Here is a 20,307-nt window from a genome sequence, read left to right on the forward strand (position 1 = left end):
GGCCAGCTACAACTTCCAAACAGTTCAACCAAAAAGACAAGTGCACACATTGTTCAAACAAGGCCATCGGACACCACTGGGGACCACTGACTCCAAACAAGGGGACGCAGCTCCCCACTGGGCAGAAAATGAGGCGGCCCTTCCCTAACCAAGCGAAGTTAAGCAGAGGCACACCTAGAAGGACGCTGGGAAGTGGTGGAGCTGGTCTCCAGGGAGCAGTGGTAAGTTGGTGTTATAATGAACAGTTTTGCCCACAAGTCACTCACGACATACCTCCCCAACACCAGCCAATCCACACTAGGTCTGGTGGCGCCCGCAATCCCAGCTGTAGATCCAAGGGCAAAGTCAAAGCCAGTCTGAGCTATAAAGCCTGTATCTCAAAATACAGTAGGAGGGTCTGTGGATTTAACTCTGCAGGGCTCTGCCACTGAGTCAAACCTCAACCTCTCACTGGGGGATTCTAGGCTGTATCGCTAACTAGATTCCCCTTTTCCTTATTTTGAGACAAGGTCTAAGATGCTGGGGCAGCCCCAAAACTTGCCATCTCCCTGCCTCCCAGAAGCTGAACAGTTGTTTGTGTTTCAAGTCACCTCTCCTGGGGCTGCCTCCTGGAGGGGTGGCCTTTCAGGCATCTCCCACTCCCACAAACTGCTTCTGTCACCCCAGTCTCCCCTTATCCTGGGCAGGGCCGTTCCCAAGACCTTGGAGCACAGGCACAACTTTCCCCTTCCCCCTTGGGCACAGTCAGATCCAGATCCAAGCCCCACCCACTCGTGGGATGCTCTCTGAAGCTGCATCAGCCCGCAGGGCAGGTGTGTCTTGGCTGCCACTCAGGACGTGGTAAGGGTGGTACACGAACCACTCATTTTTCACTGGGCATCTCACACACTGCCAGCTTCGTGCCTGGTTCCTCTTCTGGGACCCTCCTGCCACCGCTGCTCTGCTCACCTCCCCCACCAAACACTACGCTGTCCCAGCTAATATCAACTGGCGTGTTTTATTTATTATATTGCATCACGTGGGACACTGCGAGACAGCGGAGTGGATAGTGGCGCATGGTGGCCAAGCCGAATAGCGGGAACCCACGTGGTGGAGAGAGCCAACTCCACAAAGTTGTCCTCAGGTGTACATCATGACGTGCGTGCGCACTCACTAAATTAAAAAAAAGAGGAAGGCTTTTCCTCCCATTTCTACTTTTTTTTAATTTGGTTTTACGAGACAAGGTTTCTCTGTACAGCACTGGCTATCCTACAACTCACTCGGTAGACTGGTCTGGCCTCAAACTCGGAGATCCACTTGCTTCTGCCTCCCGAGTGTGTGAGGGGGAGGGGGATAACAGGCGTGTGCCACCACGCGCGGCTCATTCCTACTTAGTGGACCTCCCGATGCTGTCCTGATGCTTTGCTTCTCAAACAGCGGCGCCCGCACAGCGCCCAGTAGCTCCCGCGTCTCCAGGCCCGGCTCGCGCGCACGCCGCGGAGCTCACACCGGGACAGCCCCGCGCGCCCCCGGTCCCCGGCCCCAAGCGTCCGTCTCCTGCACTGCCAGCCCTGCCCCGTCCTGCCCCCGGCTGCGGATACTCGGCGACCAGGCGCCCCATTACCCTTCTTCCGTACTTACCCGGGTCAAACAGCTTTTCCCGCCACAAGGTACGCCACCGTGACCCCTGACCCCTATGTGCGCAGGCGCAGAGCTGCGGCGAGCCCGCTAGGCCCCGCCCCTGGCCGATTAGGACCGGCAAACCACGCTTCCCACAGGTGGTCCCGCCCCTCCAACGTGGGCTACGGCCCCGCCCCTCATAACGCTATCGGCCCTAGGACACGCCCTCAGCAGCCAGGCTCAGTTGGCGGGCTTGGCCTGCGGTTCCCGGGCGCCCCCCGCAGGAGCGTGGGAAGACTGCTACCTTGCTGCTTTCCTAGAAGAGGCTGTTTTCCCGTGCTGTAGGATCGCATATCTCACTTCTGTTGCCCACATATCACTTCCTGATGTAGGACACTCATGGGCACATGCGCAGTCCCCCACTTTGGAGACGGGGCCCCCAGCTAGGGAAGGGTTCTCCGGAGACCCTCCTTTTCCTACCGGCCTCCACCTGGGTCTCCAGGGCCTCAAACAGGGCTGTATACAGACACCTGTCTTGGCTGAGCAGAGGTGCCCAGCCCTTCCACGTCTCAGGCTGAGTTCAGGCCTGGCTTGTACTCGAACTTTATTTCTTTTAAATTTTTATTAAATAAAAGGGGCAGAAGAGGGGACCTGTGGTCTCCCAACTGTGGGAAGCCACCAGCCCTAACCTCTCCACTCAAGGTGCATGGCGTGGTAGGCTGAGGTGTAAGCTGGGTGGGAGGGCGGCTGGGAAAGGTCAGAGGCCAGGACCTGAGCCCCTCACCGCTCCTGGAAGACTCAGTGGGTGGGGTGGGGCCTTCTGGTGCCAACTGCCACTGGCCTTGAGGCTGGGCCCCATGGGGCTGGGCTGTGACAGTGTCCTCCCACCCCAGGAGGAAAGGCAAAGCATCCTTCAGCAAGAAGATGCCACCAGGGCTGGGGTACTCGTGGCAGCGCCTACTCATGCACATCCCAGATCTCGGACAGCAGAGGCGGCAGCTTCTTGTCCTGCAGCCGCAGTGCGAAGACCTGCTCCGAGTGCACGGAGCTGAGGGTGCGCAGGCTCACCAGCTTCATGAGCATGCGTGGGAAGCGGAGCTGGTCCTGCAGGGGAGAGCAGACAGGGAGGTACTGCTGGGGGCCCTGCCCAGCAAGGCCAGCTGAGTCTGGAAAGCCAGTCCCATGAACGGTCAGGCCAACCTCGAACCCAACCCAGGGCTTGGGACATCGCTGCTGACCTCATTATCACCAAAGCATGACTGAGACTAGGACCCGAGAGCAGAGGCAGACCGACCCCAGGCTCAGCGTGCCCCAACATGGGACGCCTGAGGCCAGCACCGAGCCTGCCCTGCCAGGGAATGGCGGCTTCCGTACCTGCGGCCGCTTGATGCGAGTGTAGGAGAGGAGGGCCTCCACGTAGGGCTGCTGCAGGGCCTCCACTCGGCTGGGCTCCTGCACATTGGGCCGGTCCGCCGAGAAGATGTTGATGGCGATGAGCAGGGCGTATTCTGCATCGTCCAGGCCCAGCCGACGCATGGCCCGGGAGAACTCGAAGATGGGGTTGATGAACTCCACCTGCAAGCCTGCAAGAGTGGCCCCAGAGCAGCCTCGCACCCTGCCCCGGCCCTGGGGCACTCAGGGAGCAAGTTAGAACAGCCGGTGACAGTTATTCCTGCTTCCTGCCAGGATGGGCCTGGGAGTGTCTGTTAGGTAGTGGCGCCCACACCCTTCCCTCCCACACACCGTGGAAGGCCCCGTCTTCTCAGATCCCAGAACCTGCCCTCATGGAGGCAGCGGAAAAGGGGCCATGCTAGGCCACACTGTGAGCCCTCAGGTGGCTTCCACTGCTGAGACTCAGATATGCTATGATTCAGCCATGAGCCATTAGTTATTGTGTGTACCTACTGTGTGCCATGGCCTGGAGGAGAGTGATTTACAACCCACCCCACCCCTTTTCTGTAAAGGATAACAAATTCTAGACTGCCCTTGCCGGCACAGTGAGGCCCTAAGAACAAAACAAAACTATCTGGGCAGGACCCAGGCAAACTAGTTGTCACTCAGATCCAGGCAAGGGATAGTACATGCTGGACCCCGATGCTGCACTGTACTGATGGGCACCAGTTCAGAGCAAGGTAGCCAGGGCCTGGGAGAGAGGATGGACCAAGGAAGAGGAGTGCAGAGGACAGGTCCTGTCCTAGCAAAGGGAGTGTGGGTGTGATGGGCCAACACGGCACCCTGGACTGCTGTGAGGGCAGACATGGTGGGAGGGCAGTAGCAGAGCCTCTAGTCACTGAGGATCTGAGCAGGACTGAGCCTGGGGCCAGGCAGCAGAAGAGCTGGGCTGGGAAGCCTAACTTCCTTGCTGGTCCCACCCTCCTAGGCCTGACTGCCTGTGGTTCCTGCAAGCCTGGCTGTGGGGCCTTTCCCAGGCTGGATCATAAAGACAAATACTTTAATCCCAATAACTGCCCTGCTACGCTCACACTGGAAGAATCCTAGGACCCTCTTGTGCAGTGGAAGTGAGCTGGGGCTTAGAGGAAAGCAGAACAGGGAGTGGGTGCCTCAGGCTACGGAGAGGCATCTGAAGTGTCCTGGGGAGGAGGTAAGTGAGTGAGCAAGCTGAGTGAGCAAGGCCTCTGTTCACAATGGGTGGCAATGGCAGTGGCACCCGTCCCGCTCTCAGGGCAGATGCCAGGTGAGCTCCCTAGGATGGAGTCCCACAAGCCACTCTGGGATGGGTGCTTCTCCCTGATCTCCTGCCAGAGTGGCAGTGACGGCAAAGCTTCCCCCTTGCATCTGGCTTCAGTCAACACCAGGGCCCCAGCCAGCGCCCTCCACTGACCTGCACGGTGGAAGTCATCCTTGCTGTAGGTGAAGTCCTTCAGGAACGTGATGCACTCTGTCTCATGGTTGTAGCGTCTGGCTGTCTCCAGCAACATGATCTGGAGGTGACAAGGTACAGGGTTCCTCAGCTGTCACCGTTTGCCAGGCCAGACGTTCTGAGCATTCCTTCCTCCAACTTTGTCACACACTGCCCCATGCAAGGGCATTGGCGCCACATAACTGGGGTGCAGGCTGGAGTTCTGACTCTCCACACTTAGAACAGAACTTTGCATACAGCTGACACTCAATAACTGCTCACTATCCTTGATTTAGGGCAAATATCCATTCCTCTGAAAAGTCTTTGGGGCACATTTCTCCAACAGTCCATCTAATATCTTTCTTTCTTTTTATTTATCTACTTAATATTTATACAATATTCTGCCTGCATGTGTGCCTACATGCCAGGAGAGGGCACAAGATCTCATTATGGATGGTCGTGAGCCACCATGTGGTTGCTGGGAATTGAACTCAGGACCTTTAGAAGAACAGCCAGTGCTCTTAACCTCTGAGCCATCGCTCCAGCCCATATCTTTCATTTTTTTCTACCCCAACCTATTTACCTTTTATCCCTGACTGGCTCACTTGAACACTCCAGCGGACCACACCCCACAGGGGCTCAGACCCACTTATACTACAGCAGGGGCCCCAGCAGCCCCTGGTTATTACCTCGATGGTGGATGCCTTCAGGAGGGCGATCTGGTCCTCCCGGCCCAGCTGCAAGAACCCTGGCACCTGCTTGGCAAAGTCCACAATCTCCTGGACTGAGATGATGGCCAGCTCCGTGAAGTGGGCAAAACGCTGCTGACGAGCATCTCGGGACTGAGGGTCTGCACCCAAGGGCCAGGGCTGGGACACAGGAGACCAGGGTCACATGAGTACGCACATGCCTTAGGAAAACCCTCCCTAGCCTGGGTGGGCTCTGCCCACTGGGCTGGGCAAGGCGATACCGTGACTTTGGGCTGGTCAGAGAAAGACCGTTTGTTGCACTGCAGCTGCGCAGCAACCAGCTGCTGGATCATCAGCTCCTGTGCCGCTGTCAGCTGGATGCCCTCTCCTTCCCCGGAGCCCTGGCCACCGGCTTCAGAAGTGCCAGGGGAGGCGGCGGACCGGGCTGAGCTACTGGATGCTGCATCAGTCGGGGGCGGCGGCTGCTGCTGCTGCTGCTTCTGAATCTTTTTCTTCCGAATCTGCTCCTCAGAAAGCACACCTGCAGCAGAGCGGACCTCAGTGGCGAGCCCCACTCTCACTTACTCCTCCCTCCAGCCCCACCCCTCGGGGGACCCCATCTCCCCCTTCCCTGCGCTCACACTGCTCCCGCATGCCAGCCTCCTTGCACTTGCGCAGCCGGCAGAGCTGGCACTTGCGACGCATGAAGGCATCCATCTGGCAGGTTCCACTGCCCCGACAGGCATAGCGCCCGGCCCCACCGTGGACCACGCTGCGCCGGAAGAAGCCTTTGCAGCCTTCACAACTGAGCACATTGTAGTGGAAGCCCGAGGCCTTGTCCCCGCACACACGGCACAGCTCGTGGCCCAGCATCTTCGGGGCCGGGCCCTTCTTCCGCTTGCGTTCGGGCTCATCCTCTGGCTCTAAGATGACTTGGGGTGAGCAGAGGCCATGAGAGAGAGTGACAAAGAGAGACAGCAGCCTGGGGACAGGCCATGGAAAGTCCCGAAGCGAGGGTGAGAGGGCAGGGCTGCAACACGCCAAGGGAAAGATCTGCAGGTTGGTGGGCTCCTGGGAATGAGTCAGAGGCGACAAAGGGAAACAGGAGGAAAAGCCCACCGAAAGACAAGGACCACCATCTCCCCACCCTTCCTTCACGCTGTCCCACACCCCTGTCCTGGCTCTGGCTCCCTGGCTCACCCACGATGTAGGCAGAGCTGGACCCCTCAGAGCCTAGAGGGGCATCAGTCTCCTGCCCCTCCTCCTTGATAGTGGCTGACGTGGAGGAGGTACTGGGCTGAGGAGAACCTTTCCCTAATAGGAGAAGGAAGAGGGGACAGTGAGCTCCTCCAACACTGGGGAGGGGCCAGGGCAGGGGAAGGCCGACCGTCACTCACCAGGCACTGGCGTGTCCACAGAGTTTGTGGGGGAAGACATGGTGGGTCACGAAGCAGCCTGCTGAACATAGGGGACCCAGCCAATTACAGGGCCTTAACAACACTCAAGGACTCTTTGGAGACATGATCTCCTGCAGTTTAGGCTAACCAAACAATGTGGCTGAACATCTTGAGCCACCTCCCAAATCCTGGAACTCACTACCCTAGGCTGTCTTGGGATATTCGGCGTGCCTGCCTAGGTCTTTCAAGTGCTGGCATCACAAGACTGTGCCACCACACCTCAGTGTTTTTACCCAACTCCCAGCCCCGGTCCCTTACAAACATCTCACCCATTTTAACAACGCCCGCCCACTTCTGCTCCCTCGCATTCTCTACGAATCAAAACTTCCCATGACAGGTCCCACTGCTCTCTAACACTAAGAGAACTCAACAACTCAAATTCCTCTCCTTTTGTGAGCACACTCTGCGCTCTTATCGTGGGCGATCCTAACTTTGTCCTGCTCCTCCCATCAGGCCCCAACCCTTACCCTACCATAGGCTTCTTCAAAGCTTTGCTCCACCCCAAGAGAGCCCCAGACCCCACTCCTTCCTATCAGGTCCCTGGGCCCTCCCTTCCCATCCTTGGACACATACTCAAATCTCGACCACCCCCTCCCCGCCCCTGCTGAGTTCCGACCCCGCCATCCGCCCCCCCCACCAGAAACCAATCATAGGCTGTCACTGTTCCACGCCCTCCATGCCCCTGCTTCCAAGCCCCACCCAACAACGATCCAGGCCCTGCCCTAGGGAGCAAAGACCTTCCATCACAAACTTTACACCATTCATCCCATCCATTCCGTATCCCGCCCCCGGCCCACCAATCATAGGCTTCCCCTACGCCACACCACGCCCACCTCGCTCCAGGCCCCGCCCCTCTCCGAGCACCAGGGGGAGGCGGGGCTCATGACTGCACCGGCGGTTCTTGAGGCGATGGGGTGCGGGGGGGTGGGGGCTCTCCTACTCCGTGGCCCTGGAAGCGACCGTGCGAGGCGGGAGCTGCGGAGGAGTGAGGGAAGGAGGCGCGCGCTGAGCGGGACCCGCGGCGAGCCGCACGCCCAGCCCAGCCCCGCCCGTCCCGCCGCCCGGCGCACTTGCCTCTGGGTCCGCAGTGGCGGGTGTTCCTCCACAGCACTTCAGAAGTAACTTCAGAAGCCTAGAAGTAGCTCCGAGCAACAGCGCTGGCTGCCGGAGGGGGGGGAAAAAGCAAAAGAAACTTCGCCACTTCTTCCGGCAACCCCGCAGCACGTCACTTCCGGATATAGGCGGGCCGGGAAAGGTGACAAACTTCCGGCCTGCCCAGGCGCCAGCGAATGAGGGGCCTTGGCCGGAAGTGGCACACTTACAGGAAGGTTTATTTCTTCTGGTAGTTCTCCTGTGGGACACACAGAGAAAAGTTCGGGAAAGTTCTTTTGGTCTTTTTTCCACACATGACTAAGGAAGCATGTTTTCCCCCTTTTTGAGTTGTTTAAAGTTAACTACTTTTGAAGCAGTTGCTACACAGTTGGGTTTAAATTTTGGTTTTTGATTTTTGAGATATTGCCAAGGGTGGCCTTGAACTTCTGATCCTCCCGCCTCCACTTACCTGTTGTTGCACTAGCAGATCCACTTCCGGCCCTGTATTTTGGTTCTAAATAAGTTAAATTTGGGGAATGGCAAGATGATTCAGCAAGTAAAGGCTCTTGCCATATAATGGAAAGAGATCGCCGACTTCTCACACTTGCCCTCCGACCTCCACAGGTGCGTACACAAACATGCACAATAAATAAATGTCATTAAGAGAGGTTCAGGTACAGCTGTGAACCCCAAACTAAAACCCAGGTTCCTTCTGTAAGCCCCTCTTGAGACAGGGAAAAGAGGACCGCCCCTCCACAGAGGAAATGACCCAGCCACGGTCATCCAAGTATGAACATGCGTGTGTGTGCCATACAGTTCTGCAACCTGTTTTGTCCTTAACCACCGTGGGCGAGTGATTGCATGCGTGCCAAGGATTACTTCAGTGTGCCCATATTGAGAAACCAGCAGGTCTAGTGGATGAAGAAAACCGACTTCCCCATACTGATGGTGGCTCCGCGATGAGAGACAAAGGCAGGTCTACATTAGGTGTCGGCTCTGGCCAGGTCAGGCTAAGCTGTGGCTTGGTCTATCATTAGCTAAGATCTGGTTCTGCCAGCTCGGGCTGGGGTCTTCGATACTTGAGTGGCAGATGTGTTTTTGCCAGGCAGCCCTCCAACTCTCTCCTGCCTCGGTGTCCTGAGTGCTAGGGTTATGGAGATTCTTCTCTCCACCTGGCCTTGCAGGGGAGTGTTGTGATTCTAAGCATCAGATGCTTGTCTGCCAGACTTGCTGATCCTGGAGTTATTTTTTTAATGTATATGTATGTGTTTGCCTGCATGGTTAAAAAAAATATTATTTAATTACTTTATATGTTGAGTGTTTTGTCTGTGTGTAGTTCCATGTGCCACCTATGTGCCTGGTCAGCCCATGGAGCCCAGAAGAAGGCACGAAACTGAAGTCATAGACAGTTGTGAGCCGCCATCAATCGAAGCCACAATTAATCAAACCTTGGTCCTCTGTAAGGACAGCCAGCTAGTGCCCTTAGCCACTGAGACAGCTCTATTCTTTTTTTTTTTTTTTTTTTTTTTTAATTTATTTATTTATTATCGTGTATACAGTGCTCTCTTGCATGTACTCCTGCAAGCCAGAAGAGGGCACCATATCACATTACAGATGGTTGTGAGCCACCATGTGGTTGCTGGGAATTGAACTCAGGACCTTTGGAAGGGCCGGCGGCGCTCTTAACCACTGAGCCATCTCTCCAGCCCCGACAGCTCTATTCTTGTTCCTGGGGTTTCATATGTACTGGGAAAGAGAAATAACAAAGGCAACAGACCAGACCAGAGGGGCAAAACTGAAATCCGCCAAGAGAAGCACAGGCGTTTAAGGGGCCACGCAGGCAGTCTGGCCTTGTTATCTGAGTCTCCTTAGGGACAAGGTTCCGACCCATAACACATCCAGTGCACCTTTGCTGTTTTGTCAGTGGCTTTGTTGAGATTTAACTTGCTGGGCAGTTGATCCAGTTTGAATTTTACCCAAAAAAAAAAAAAGCATCCTTGTAAAGAGTTCTCAAAACGTTTTACAGCCTTCACTATAATGGATTTTACACCATGTTTGTCACCCCACAAAACAATCATGTGTCCATTAACAGTTGCACTCGCGTCCCATCCCACGCGTGTCCCTAGGCAACTATTACTCTGCTTCTGTCTCCATGGGATTTGCCTATTCTGGAAATAGAATCCTGGGACTTATTCTTCTCTGCGACTGGCATTTTGTTGTTATTGTTCCTTGTACTATTTTCAAGGGTTGCATATGTTGCTTTATGTATTATGTATCAGTATTTTCATATCTCTTTGTGGTTGTATAAATATTGTATTGTATGGGCATACCACATGTCATTAGTTACCAATTTGCCGACATTTGGATAATTTTGTTTGGTTTTTGTTTTGTTTTATTGGTTTTTGTTTTTTCAAGACAGGGTCTCTCTGTGTAGCCTTGGCTGTCCTGGACTCCCTTTGTAGACCAGGCTGGCCTCGAACCGCATTGATCCACCTGCCTCTGCCTCCCGAGTGCTGGGATTAAAGGTGTGCGCCACCATGCCCGACCTTTGTTTTGTTTTTTGAAACAGGATTTCTGATTTAGCCTTGGCTGTCCTGGAACTCACTCTGCAGACCAGGTCAGCCTCTAACTCCCAAGATCCGCCTGCCTCTGCCTCCCAAGTGTTGAGGTTAGAAGTGTGTGCCGCCACTGCCTGGCCACTTGGGTAATTTCTACTGAAGGCTACAACACTTCAAAGAACACTGATACCCAAGGGCTATTTGTCTTATTTTGTTCTAAGGCAGGATCTCAGAGCCTAAGCTTGAAGAGATGGCCGAACAATTAAGCGCACTGACTACTCTTGCAGAGGACCTGGGTTCAATTCCCAACATCCACATGGCAGCTCACAACCATCTGTAACGACAGCCCCAGGAGATCCAGTGCTCTCTTCCAACCTCTGCAGGCACCAGGCACATCCGCAGCGCACTTACACACATGTAGGCAAGAGACTCAGACACATGAAAACATAACATTTCTTTTAAAGTCTAAGGCAGCACTGAAGGCATGATTCTTGTCTTAGCCTCCTGGGTGTTGAAATTAAAGGTATGCACCACAGTGCCCAGATGTTTTTAAGCTGGCATCTTGCTGTATTGCATAAATTGGCCCTGAGATCTGGGAGCCAAGTGATCCTCCTGCCTCACCCTCCTGAATGGTAGGACGACAGGTGCGTGCCGGGTGCTGATTTCCCCACATCGGCAGCGTGTGTTATTATCTCTCTCACCTTAGCTTTGTGCTGGCTGCGAAGTCAGGGTTCACTGTGGTTTTAGTTTGTTCTTCCTGGTAAGAAGTGGGTCGAAGGGCAAACCACAAGAATCTAAGTAGTTTTAATTAGGTGAGCTGGCACAATCTTACGGTCCCAGTACACTGGTGGCAGAAGCAGAACGGTCAGGAGTTCATCTACAGTGTGAGTTCTAGGCCACCCTGGGCTGCAAGGGACCCTAGGGGAAGAAAACAACAATAAAAATAGATATGGTTTCTCTCTCTCCCTCTCTCTCTCTCTCTCTCTCTCTCTCTCTGTGTGTGTGTGTGTGTGTTATATACGTCCCAAATGCTGGAAGGGCTGGTGTGCAATATGGCCCTATTTTTGGTTCTAGAACTGACAAAACTTCATTCTATAGAACAGCAAGTATCCCAGGGAAGCAAGTAGAGGAAGTTGCTTTCTACAGAGGAAGAGAAAAAGAAATAGAAAGAAAATCATACACACACACACACACACACACACACACACACACACACACACACGCTCTAAAGCAGCTTGATTGTCCCAACGCCAGTTTCTCATTGTAAAGGGCTGGTGAGGTTCCTCGGGCGGCTGGGGTGTGGGCACCAGGCTAACATCCTATCTCGGAGACCCAGAGGGCAGAGGAGAGTGTTCACCTCACTGTTGGGCAGTGTCGTCTGACCTCCACACACATGCTGTGGCACATGGATGCTGTGTGCTGTATGTGCACATGCATAAAGGAGAAGTAACATGGGAAAAATAACAACAACAGGAAACCAGCAGAGACATCAAGAGGACATCAGATAAGTTGGAGCTGGGATGACAGGCATTTTGGGGTCATTTGAAGAGGGTGCTGAAATCAGAAGTCTAGTCCTGTGATAAAAGGAGCCCATAAAAACACAGCAGATGTGACATTTGAAATTATGTGTACACAGTCATGAGGTGGAAAGTCCAGCAAGGGCCACCATCTGTCCCTAGCTATGTCATAATAAAATGACTCTCCCCCTACTTAGCATGTCCAGTAGGCTGGGGTGGAATCAACACTGTTTGCTTAGCAGGCAGGAGGCTCTGCGGTCCAACCCCAGCACCAAAAAGTGAAATGCGCCAAACTTCTGAGGGAATGACCTATGGCCGCTGTGAAGAAAGAAAGGCGCTGCAGGCAGGAGCAGGCCGAGGCAGGGATAATTCCAGTGCCTTCAAACATGAGTAAGGCTAGGGTGTGTGGAGGCTTTGAGTGAGAGCGTGCAACATGATCAGAGAAAGCAGTCTTGGACATCCTAGCTACTCCTATGAGGCTGAGACAGGAGGATCACCAGTTCAAAGCCTGCCAGGTTTACAGAGTAAGCTCGGGTGAGGCTGGGCAATTGAATGGCGCCTGTCTCAAAATAAAAAGTAAAAAGAAGGCTTAGAATGTGGCTCAGTGGGGCTGGAAAGATGGCTCAGTGGTTAAGAGCGCCGCCTGCTCTTCCAGAGGTCCTGAGTTCAATTCCCAGCAACCACATGGTGGCTCACAGCCATCTATAATGTAATCTGATGCCCTCTTCTGCAGATAAAGCACTCATATGCAATAAATAAAATAAATAAATCTTATAAAAAAATAATGTGGCTCAGTGGTAGAGCCCCTGCCTAGAATCCCCCAGTGAGGGGCTGGAGTGTGTCTCAGTGTTAGAGCCCCTGCCTAGAACCCCCCAGTAAGGGGCTCGGGACCTGGCTCACTGGGAGAGCCCCTGCCTGGAATGCCCTTGTCTCTGGGTTCCTTCCCCACTCTCCCCTAGAAGGTGGCAACATGGTCCCACTTGCCCAGCTGTATGAGGAAGCATATTCTCCCAGATAGCTTGGTGTGCAGCTAGTCAGACAGGAGAAACTACCAGCACTGGGCTTGGCTAGACCAGCAAGCATAGGCTGGTGTACCTCCCAGCAGCAGGAGAGGCCACCTTCGGGACCCTGTCCACAGGTCCACGGTGCCACCATGTGGCCATGGGATGATTTGCAGACAACACTTCACAGAGCTCTTTGGATGGGAAGGGATGTGAGGGTCCCAGGATGAGGATGACAAAGAGGTGAGTTATCAGGATTTGTTGAATGAAAACACGAGGCTATGACGGCTCCCTGCTGTGGTTGAGGAGAAGACTTATTGTAGACCTAAGGAAGAGACCAGCCAGAGGCGTCTGGAAGAGTGCTGACTGAACCAGGCCCGCAGACTGAATTGGGCCATGGAGGGCAGGGGGAGCAAGAGAGGAAGGGGAGGAGAGAGAGAGGGGGGCAAGAGAGGAGCCGAGGACCAAGAGATCACGTAGTCAAAATGGCTGGTGTTAGATAGGGATCCGAGAAGCTGAGGGAAGCTTGGGCACTGGGAAGGTTCAGGCTTGGGGGTGGTGTGCAAAGCGCTCGCAGGAGGCAGGGCTCTATAACCGGTATTGGTGATGCCAAGAGAGCCTGGCACCTGCGGCCACCTGGATCGGTCAAATAGGCACATCAGTTAGCCATCTGAGTTTCTTTGAGACCCAGCTGTTGTTGTAAGTGAAACTGCTGCTGTTTAAGAGAAGACATGGGGTCCGGGGAGGCTAGCGGCTGGGGGCGGGGGGGGGCGATGGGTGCAAAGAAAGTCTCTTCCTAGTTTTTGGTAGGTTGTGACTGTTTCTAGGTTCTGGGGAAGTGGCCAGGAATCAATCGATTAATTTTTAATTTTAGCTATGTGCATGAGCACAGCGGCCATGGAGGTTAGGAGAGAGTGTCAGATACCATGGATCTGGAGTTACAGGCTTTTGTGAGCTGCCCAAACAGGGTGCTGGGAGCTGAACTTAGGTCCTCTACAAGAGCACTTAACCACTGAGCCCTCTCTCTGAACTTATTTTATTTTGTTTGGTTTTTTTTTTTTTTTGCAGATAGAGTATTAAGTAGCCCACAGTGGTCTTGAACTATCTATGTTGCAAGGATAACGTTGAACTTTTGAGCCAACTGCCTCCAACTCCCAAGGGCTAGAATGACAGGTGCATGCCACCACATCTTGCTAGAGCACCTTTCCGTACCAAGTGACCATGGGCCACCTGGCCTTCGGTCCTGCCCTTTCTTTGTCTCCCCTCCCCCATCACATCCTCTCCTCTTTCCTTAAGCAGCACAAATATGACAGCACTACAGTCACTTGTTGGGGGTTGGCCTGGTGCTCTATGTATTCAGGTGCTAAATTCTGGGTCCCAAGGTCTGGCTGCAGTCCAGGCAAGGGCATGCTCTCATATACCTCGCAATGTTGTGTAAACTCTGCTCCCCAACTATCTCTGGGGGTTAATAAAGAAAGGCTGGGCAGTCTGTAACTGGACAGAAGAGAGGTAGGTGGGACTTTGGTTCCCCAGCTTGGGATCTCAGGTGGGGGCCACGAGGTGGGAGAGGGGGAGGGAAGATGGAGAGAACACTGATGGAACAGATCCAGCCCAGACAGGACAAATATGCGCAAATAACTTGGGGCGTGTGGCAGGGAAGTCACCAGACCAGCTTAGGAAATCAGCATAAATCGTAGCTGCCCAGTTATGGTGCTTAACGCTTTGAATAAACCTATTTGTCTCTGTCTCAATTATTTGGGAACTAGTCAGGATAGAAAAAGCCCCCAGAATTTTCTACAGTATTTGATGCCCTATACTGGGGCATCTGAATACACAGAGCACCTGGCCAACCCCCAGGTTTTGTTTACTTTAAAGTCTTAGTCTCCAATTCATTTTATGCCCCCCCCCCTTTTTTTTGTAGCCCCAGGGACAGAACACCACGGCTGTCTGCTCTTTCCCTCCTACTGACCCACAAAAGGCCAACCTCGCCCACCTTGCTGGCACATTGAAGCGGTACCCACTTCAGATGCCGATGCTTGACTCCTTTGTGCAGCTTTGAGGTCACTAAGAAAGCTCATCTTATAAGGGACTGTCCCCGAGGCCTCCCGGACTTCCTAAGGGCTTCACTGGAGGAGTTTGCTCCAATCCCTCTCCTCTGTGGCCCTCACGTGTGAACATGCAACAGGCCAACTCAGGTGAGGTGCGGTCAACCGCAGCTCTCTGTGGGGCACTGTCCCTGTCTGCAGGGCTCTCCGTGGGGCGCTGTCTCTGTTTCACCATTTTCCGTGCCGCTTGCAGCTCCTGGTGTCACATTTCTTCCATCAAGGAGCTTTCCTCACGGCACTCTGGAGCAAAGATCTGGAGGGTTGGGGCCACCTCCCTGCCTTGTTCCCCCCAACGACCTAGCACATGCTCCAGCAACCCCTTGAATACCTGAGTCCACCTAGGCTTTTTTTAAAGATTTATTTATTATGTCTACAATGTAAACACCTGCACGACAGAAGAAGTCACCCAATCTCATTCTAGATGGTTGTGAGCCACCATGTGGTTGCTGGGAACTGAACTCAGGACCTCTGGAAGAGCAGACAGTGCTCTTAACCTCTGAGCCATCTCTCCAGCCCAAGTCCACCTAGGCTTTTGATGTAGCTTTTCTTTCTTTCTTTCTTTCTTTTTTTTTTTTTTTTTTTTTTGGATTTTTTTGAAACAGGGTTTCTCTGTGTATCCTTGGCTGTCCTGGACTCACTTTGTAGACTAAGCTGGCCTCGAACTCACAGCGATCATACTGCTTCTGCCTCCCAAGTGCTGGGATTAGTAGCTTTTCTTTTATTCTTTGGCTTTTAAACAGGATCTCACTATGTATCTCTGGTGGTCATGGAAGTCACTCTATAATCCATGCTGGCCTCAACCAGCCTCCCTCTGCCTCCAGAGTGCTGAGAGTAAAGGCATGAACCACCATGCCAGACTTGATTTTTCTCTCTCTCTCTCTCTCTCTCTCTCTCTCTCTCTCTCTCTCTCTCTCTCTCTCTCTCTCTCTGTGTGTGTGTGTGTGTGTGTGTGTGGGTGTGGGTGTGTGTGCTTCCAGACAGGTTTTCTTCTCTTGTTGTCCTGGCTGTCCTGGACTCAGTAGACCAGGCTGGCCTTGAACCCACAGAGATCTGCTTGTCTCTGCCTCACACTCGGCTTTGATGTATCATTTCTAAGGGAAACAATATTTAATTTTCAGTGTCTCCCTCCCCCTCTTCCCTCCCCAATCCTTGTGTGATGGCTAAAGTTGTGTTCTAAGTTTAAATTACTGTGCTTAAGAGATCTACAAAACAAAAAAGTGCCTCTAGCCTGTAAGTCCCACTTGCCCAGGGACAGACAACTTCCTGGAACTTCCAAGACATGAAGGACAACAAGCCCAGGGGTTTCACTTCTGTAAGCAAGCGTGAGTGCACCAACTTCACAGGAAGTATGTCAGGATGTACGCTTGCTCCTGATTGGACAAAGGTGGGACTATAGATGTATGCTTGCTCCTGATTGGACAAAGGTGGCAAGTACCTAGCCTTGTGGGGTTTGCCCTCATAAGCTTCTGACTAATGTAATTGGGAGTCCAGGGTATGAAACTGACCAGTGCCCATGACTTGGCCGATAGTTGATAAAGCTTGCTTCAAATTTAGCTCAAAAATTGTAGTAGGGGTTTTATTCTCGCCCCATGGAATTAACGTCTCCCCCTCCCCCTACTCCTCCCCCCTCACTATTTTTTGTGATTCTGAGGACTGAGTCCAGGCTCTGGTGCACCTTAGGCAAGCCCGCAGTTGCACAGTGCCCCAAGCCCTCACTGGTGAATTCTAGGCACCTGCACTAGCATGCCTCTGATATCCTTTTATTCTTTAGTTATTATTTTTAATATTTATGTGTTTGTTTAGTTTTTATGTGTATGAGTGCGTGCTTGCGTGTGTGTATGGATATTATGTGCATGGTGCCTTGGTGGCCAGAAAAGGGAATTGCATCCCCTGTCACCCGAGTTAACAGGAGGTTCTGAGCTGCCATGTGGGTGCTGAGAAATGAACCCAGTTCCTTGTGTCAGGTCCAAAGGGAACTCCGTTTCCCCAAATCCTGGTAGTGAGACAAAAGCCAGTATTCCTCAAGACCGCAAAGCCAGTGCCCCGTTACCGATGTAAGGCACTTCCCTTTTCACTGGCAGAAGGGACAACCGGCCATCTGTGGTGCCTGTTAGCATAACAACGTGTGTGCTGGCCTCCAGGCCCCCTCAGTGTCACAGGTGCCTGGTATGCACTTCAGAGTGCATGCTGGCTCTTCCCAGCCCCTCCCCCCACAGCCTTATAATGCACTTTCTCTGTCCTCACTCTTTTTTTTTTTTCTTTTCTTTTCTTTTCTTTTAATTCTAAAGAAGGTGTCAGGATCTACGGAACTGGAGTTACAGACAGTCATGAGCTGCCATGTGGGTGCTGGGAATTGAACCCAGGTTCTTTGGGAGGGCAGACGGTGCTCTTAACCACTGAGCCACCTCTCCAGCCCTCTGTCCTCACTCTTCATCTTCTCTTTTGCCCTCACTCTGTCTTCATCGCCCCCAACACCCCTGCACTGCTCCTGCTTCTCCCCTGGCCAGGCCTTGTCTGCTGACCATGTTTAGTCTACTACTTTCTCTCTCTGCTCTGGACTCTTCCAGATGCTTCTGCCTGTTTTCTCCCTCATACCTACAATAAAAGCTTTCCGCTTAACCATGCCTCGGCGAGGTCTTGTTGTCGATCTATACACTCTGGAAGAGTAACAGATACTCTTAACTGATGAGCCAGTCTCTCCAGGCACTTAGTATTTTATTTCATCTCCCTCTTTTTTTTTTTTTTTTTTTTCATGGAACCACCTTTATTGATAGTGTAGGACAGACACTATCAACAACGGAAGTGTAAAACTGCAGCACGTGGGCTAATATCCTCCCCTCATCATCTCCGTCAGCACTGTCTGCCCCAACCTCCTCATAGTCCTCGCAGGCCTCAGAGAACTCCCCTCCTCTATGCCCTCAGCCACATACCAGTGCACAGAGGCACGCTTGGCACACGTCAGACCTAGGGGACCCCAGGCCTCAGCAATGGCTGTGGTGTTACTCGGCATTCACACAGCTCTCTGGACCTCGGTCAGGTCTCCACCAGGCACCACAACGGGAGGCTGGTAATTCATGCTAACCTTGAAGGCGGCGGGGCACCAGTCCACAAACTGGATGGTACACTTGGTCTTGATGGTGGCATTGGCAGCGTTGACATCTTTGGGGACCACATCCCCTCGGTACAGCAGGCAGCAAGCCATGTATTTACCATGGCAAGGATCACATTTCACCATCTGGTTGGCTGGCTCAAAGCAGGCGCTGGTGACCTCTGTTACTGTAAGCTGCTCATGGTAGGCTTTCTCAGCAGAGGTGGCAGGGGCATATGTGGCCAGAGGGAAGTGAATGTGAGGGGTAGGGCACCAGGCTGGTCTGGAATTCTGTCAGGTCAACATTCAGGGCCCCATCAAATCTGAGGGGAGCAGTGATGGAAGATACAATACGGCTTATGAAACAGGTAAGGTTAGTGTAGGTCAGGCGCTCAATGTCGAGGTTTCTACGATAGATGTCCTTGTTATCTACCATGAAGGCACAATCAGAGTGCTCCAGGGTGATGTGGGTGGTGAGGATGGAATTGTAGGGCTCGACCACAGAGGCGGGAACCTGGAGGGCGGGGTAAATGGAGAATGCCAGCTTGGACTTCTTTCCGCAATCAACAGAGAGCTGCTCCATCAGCAGGGAGGTGAAACCCCAGAGCCAGTTGCCGCACCCAAGCTGTGGAGAACCAAGAAGCCCTGAAGATCCATGCACTGGTCAGTCAGCTTGCAAATTCTGTCCAAGACAAGGTCAGTTATCTCCTTGCCAATGGTGTAGTGGTCATGGGCATCGTTATTGGCAGCATCTTCCTGGCCTGTGATGAGCTGCTCAGAGCTGGCAGTGAGTACCAGTGTTAATGTAATCAATAACTGAGGGTTCCAGGTCTACAAACACTGCCCAAGGCACATGCTTTCCAGGGCCTGTCTCACTGAAGAAGGTGTTGAAGGAGCCGTCTCCTCCCCTACTGGTCTTGTCACTTGGCATCTGGCCATCAGGTGGATGCCATGTTCAGGGAAGTAGAGCTCCCAGCAGGCATTGCTGATCTGGACACCAGCCTCGCCAACATGGATGGAGACTCACCCACGCTTATTTAGTCCTTGGAGTGGTCTATGAAAACTGAGGAAGTAAAGAGAATGTGATGAGGAGCTCTCACTACTAGACTACCAAGGAGTCTGTGGGAGAAGCAGGGTCCTTATTTCATCCTTTAAATTTGATTTTGAGCTGGGCGGTGGTGGCTCACGCCTTTAATCCCAGCACTCGGGAGGCAGAGGCAAGCGGATCGCTGTAAGTTCGAGGCCAGCCTGGTCTACAAAGTTAGTCCAGGACAGCCAAGGCTACACAGAGAAACCCTGTCTTGAAAAAAAATCTTTTTTAATTTGTTGTTTGTTTGCTTGGATTTGTTTGTTTGTTTTTGCTTTTGCTTTTGTTTTTTGTTTTGTTTTGTTTTGTTTGTTGAGACAGGGTGTCACTATGTAGCCCTGGCTGTCCTGGAACTTGTTATGATGTATACCAGGCTGGCTTTGAACCCATAGAACTACACTTGCTTCTACTTCCAAATGCTGGGATTAAAGCTGAACACTTGGCTCTCCTCTGTTGCTGTTAACTTAAAGGAACAGTCTAACACTGTTAATTATTAACCTTATAGTTATTATGGCTGTATTTTTTCTAACCCACTATCAATCAATAAAAACACAGACACCTGCTACCTTTTAAAATAGCCTTGCTTCACCTGGGGCAGGGCAGATATTAATCCCTTAAACTACCTTCCATATCTCCCTTGCCCCATCCCACGCCATCTGCTTTTATTTCTTTAAAAAAAATATATTTATTTATTATTATGTATACAGTGCGCTGCCTGCATGTACACCTGCAGTCCAGAAGAGGGCATCAGATCACGTTATAGCTGGCTGAGCCACCATGTGGTTGCTGGGAATTGAACACAGGACCTCTGGAAGAGTAGCCAGTGCTCTTAACCGCTGAGCCATCTCTCCAGTCCAACTTCTAATAATTTCTATCAAGCTACCTCACATCCATAATCCCAAGTGCTTGCTAATGTTCTTCATCTGGGCCATCCTCCACTCATGTGCTTCTCACTCCGCCAAACCCATGGTGGCAGCCTCCTTCCTTCTCCTCTTCCTCTGCTGTTTCTTCCTTTCCCAAGATCCTTCACTCCCCAAGCTTGCAAACCTCTGACATGCCTACCTTCTTCTGGCCCTGCCCAGGTATCAACATTTTATTGATCAAACAGGATCGTTTTTTAGGCAAGGTTACAAACATTATTTTGGGGTACTTGAGAGTGTGCATCAAAGTACACTAGACCAACCGCCAACACTTCTCCCTTTTAATTTTGAAACTGGATCTCACTAAGTTGCCCAGGCTAGCCTTAAACTCACT

The 20,307-nt window shown here is 52.5% G+C and overlaps 1 protein-coding gene and 1 pseudogene across 1 annotated transcript; both read right to left on the reverse strand.

Moving 5' to 3' along the window:
• Positions 1-2,123: 2,123 nt before the first annotated feature.
• On the reverse strand, positions 2,124-7,536 carry Nr1h2 (nuclear receptor subfamily 1 group H member 2). Its single transcript, XM_051148452.1, has 9 exons — positions 7,439-7,536; positions 6,546-6,603; positions 6,349-6,462; positions 5,790-6,080; positions 5,430-5,689; positions 5,149-5,328; positions 4,442-4,541; positions 2,974-3,182; positions 2,124-2,703 (listed from the first exon to the last, which is right to left on the reverse strand). Exons 2-9 carry the CDS (start codon positions 6,583-6,585, stop codon positions 2,557-2,559), a joined length of 1,341 nt encoding a protein of 446 aa, XP_051004409.1. The 5' UTR covers positions 6,586-6,603; positions 7,439-7,536; the 3' UTR covers positions 2,124-2,556.
• A 10,092-nt stretch (positions 7,537-17,628) lies between these two features.
• On the reverse strand, positions 17,629-18,983 carry LOC127192392 (tubulin alpha-1C chain-like; annotated as a pseudogene).
• Between the last annotated feature and the right edge of the window lie 1,324 nt (positions 18,984-20,307).

The sequence above is a fragment of the Acomys russatus genome, chromosome 7 (genome assembly GCF_903995435.1).
Source record: "Acomys russatus chromosome 7, mAcoRus1.1, whole genome shotgun sequence".
Classification (NCBI taxonomy): Eukaryota; Metazoa; Chordata; class Mammalia; order Rodentia; family Muridae; genus Acomys; species Acomys russatus.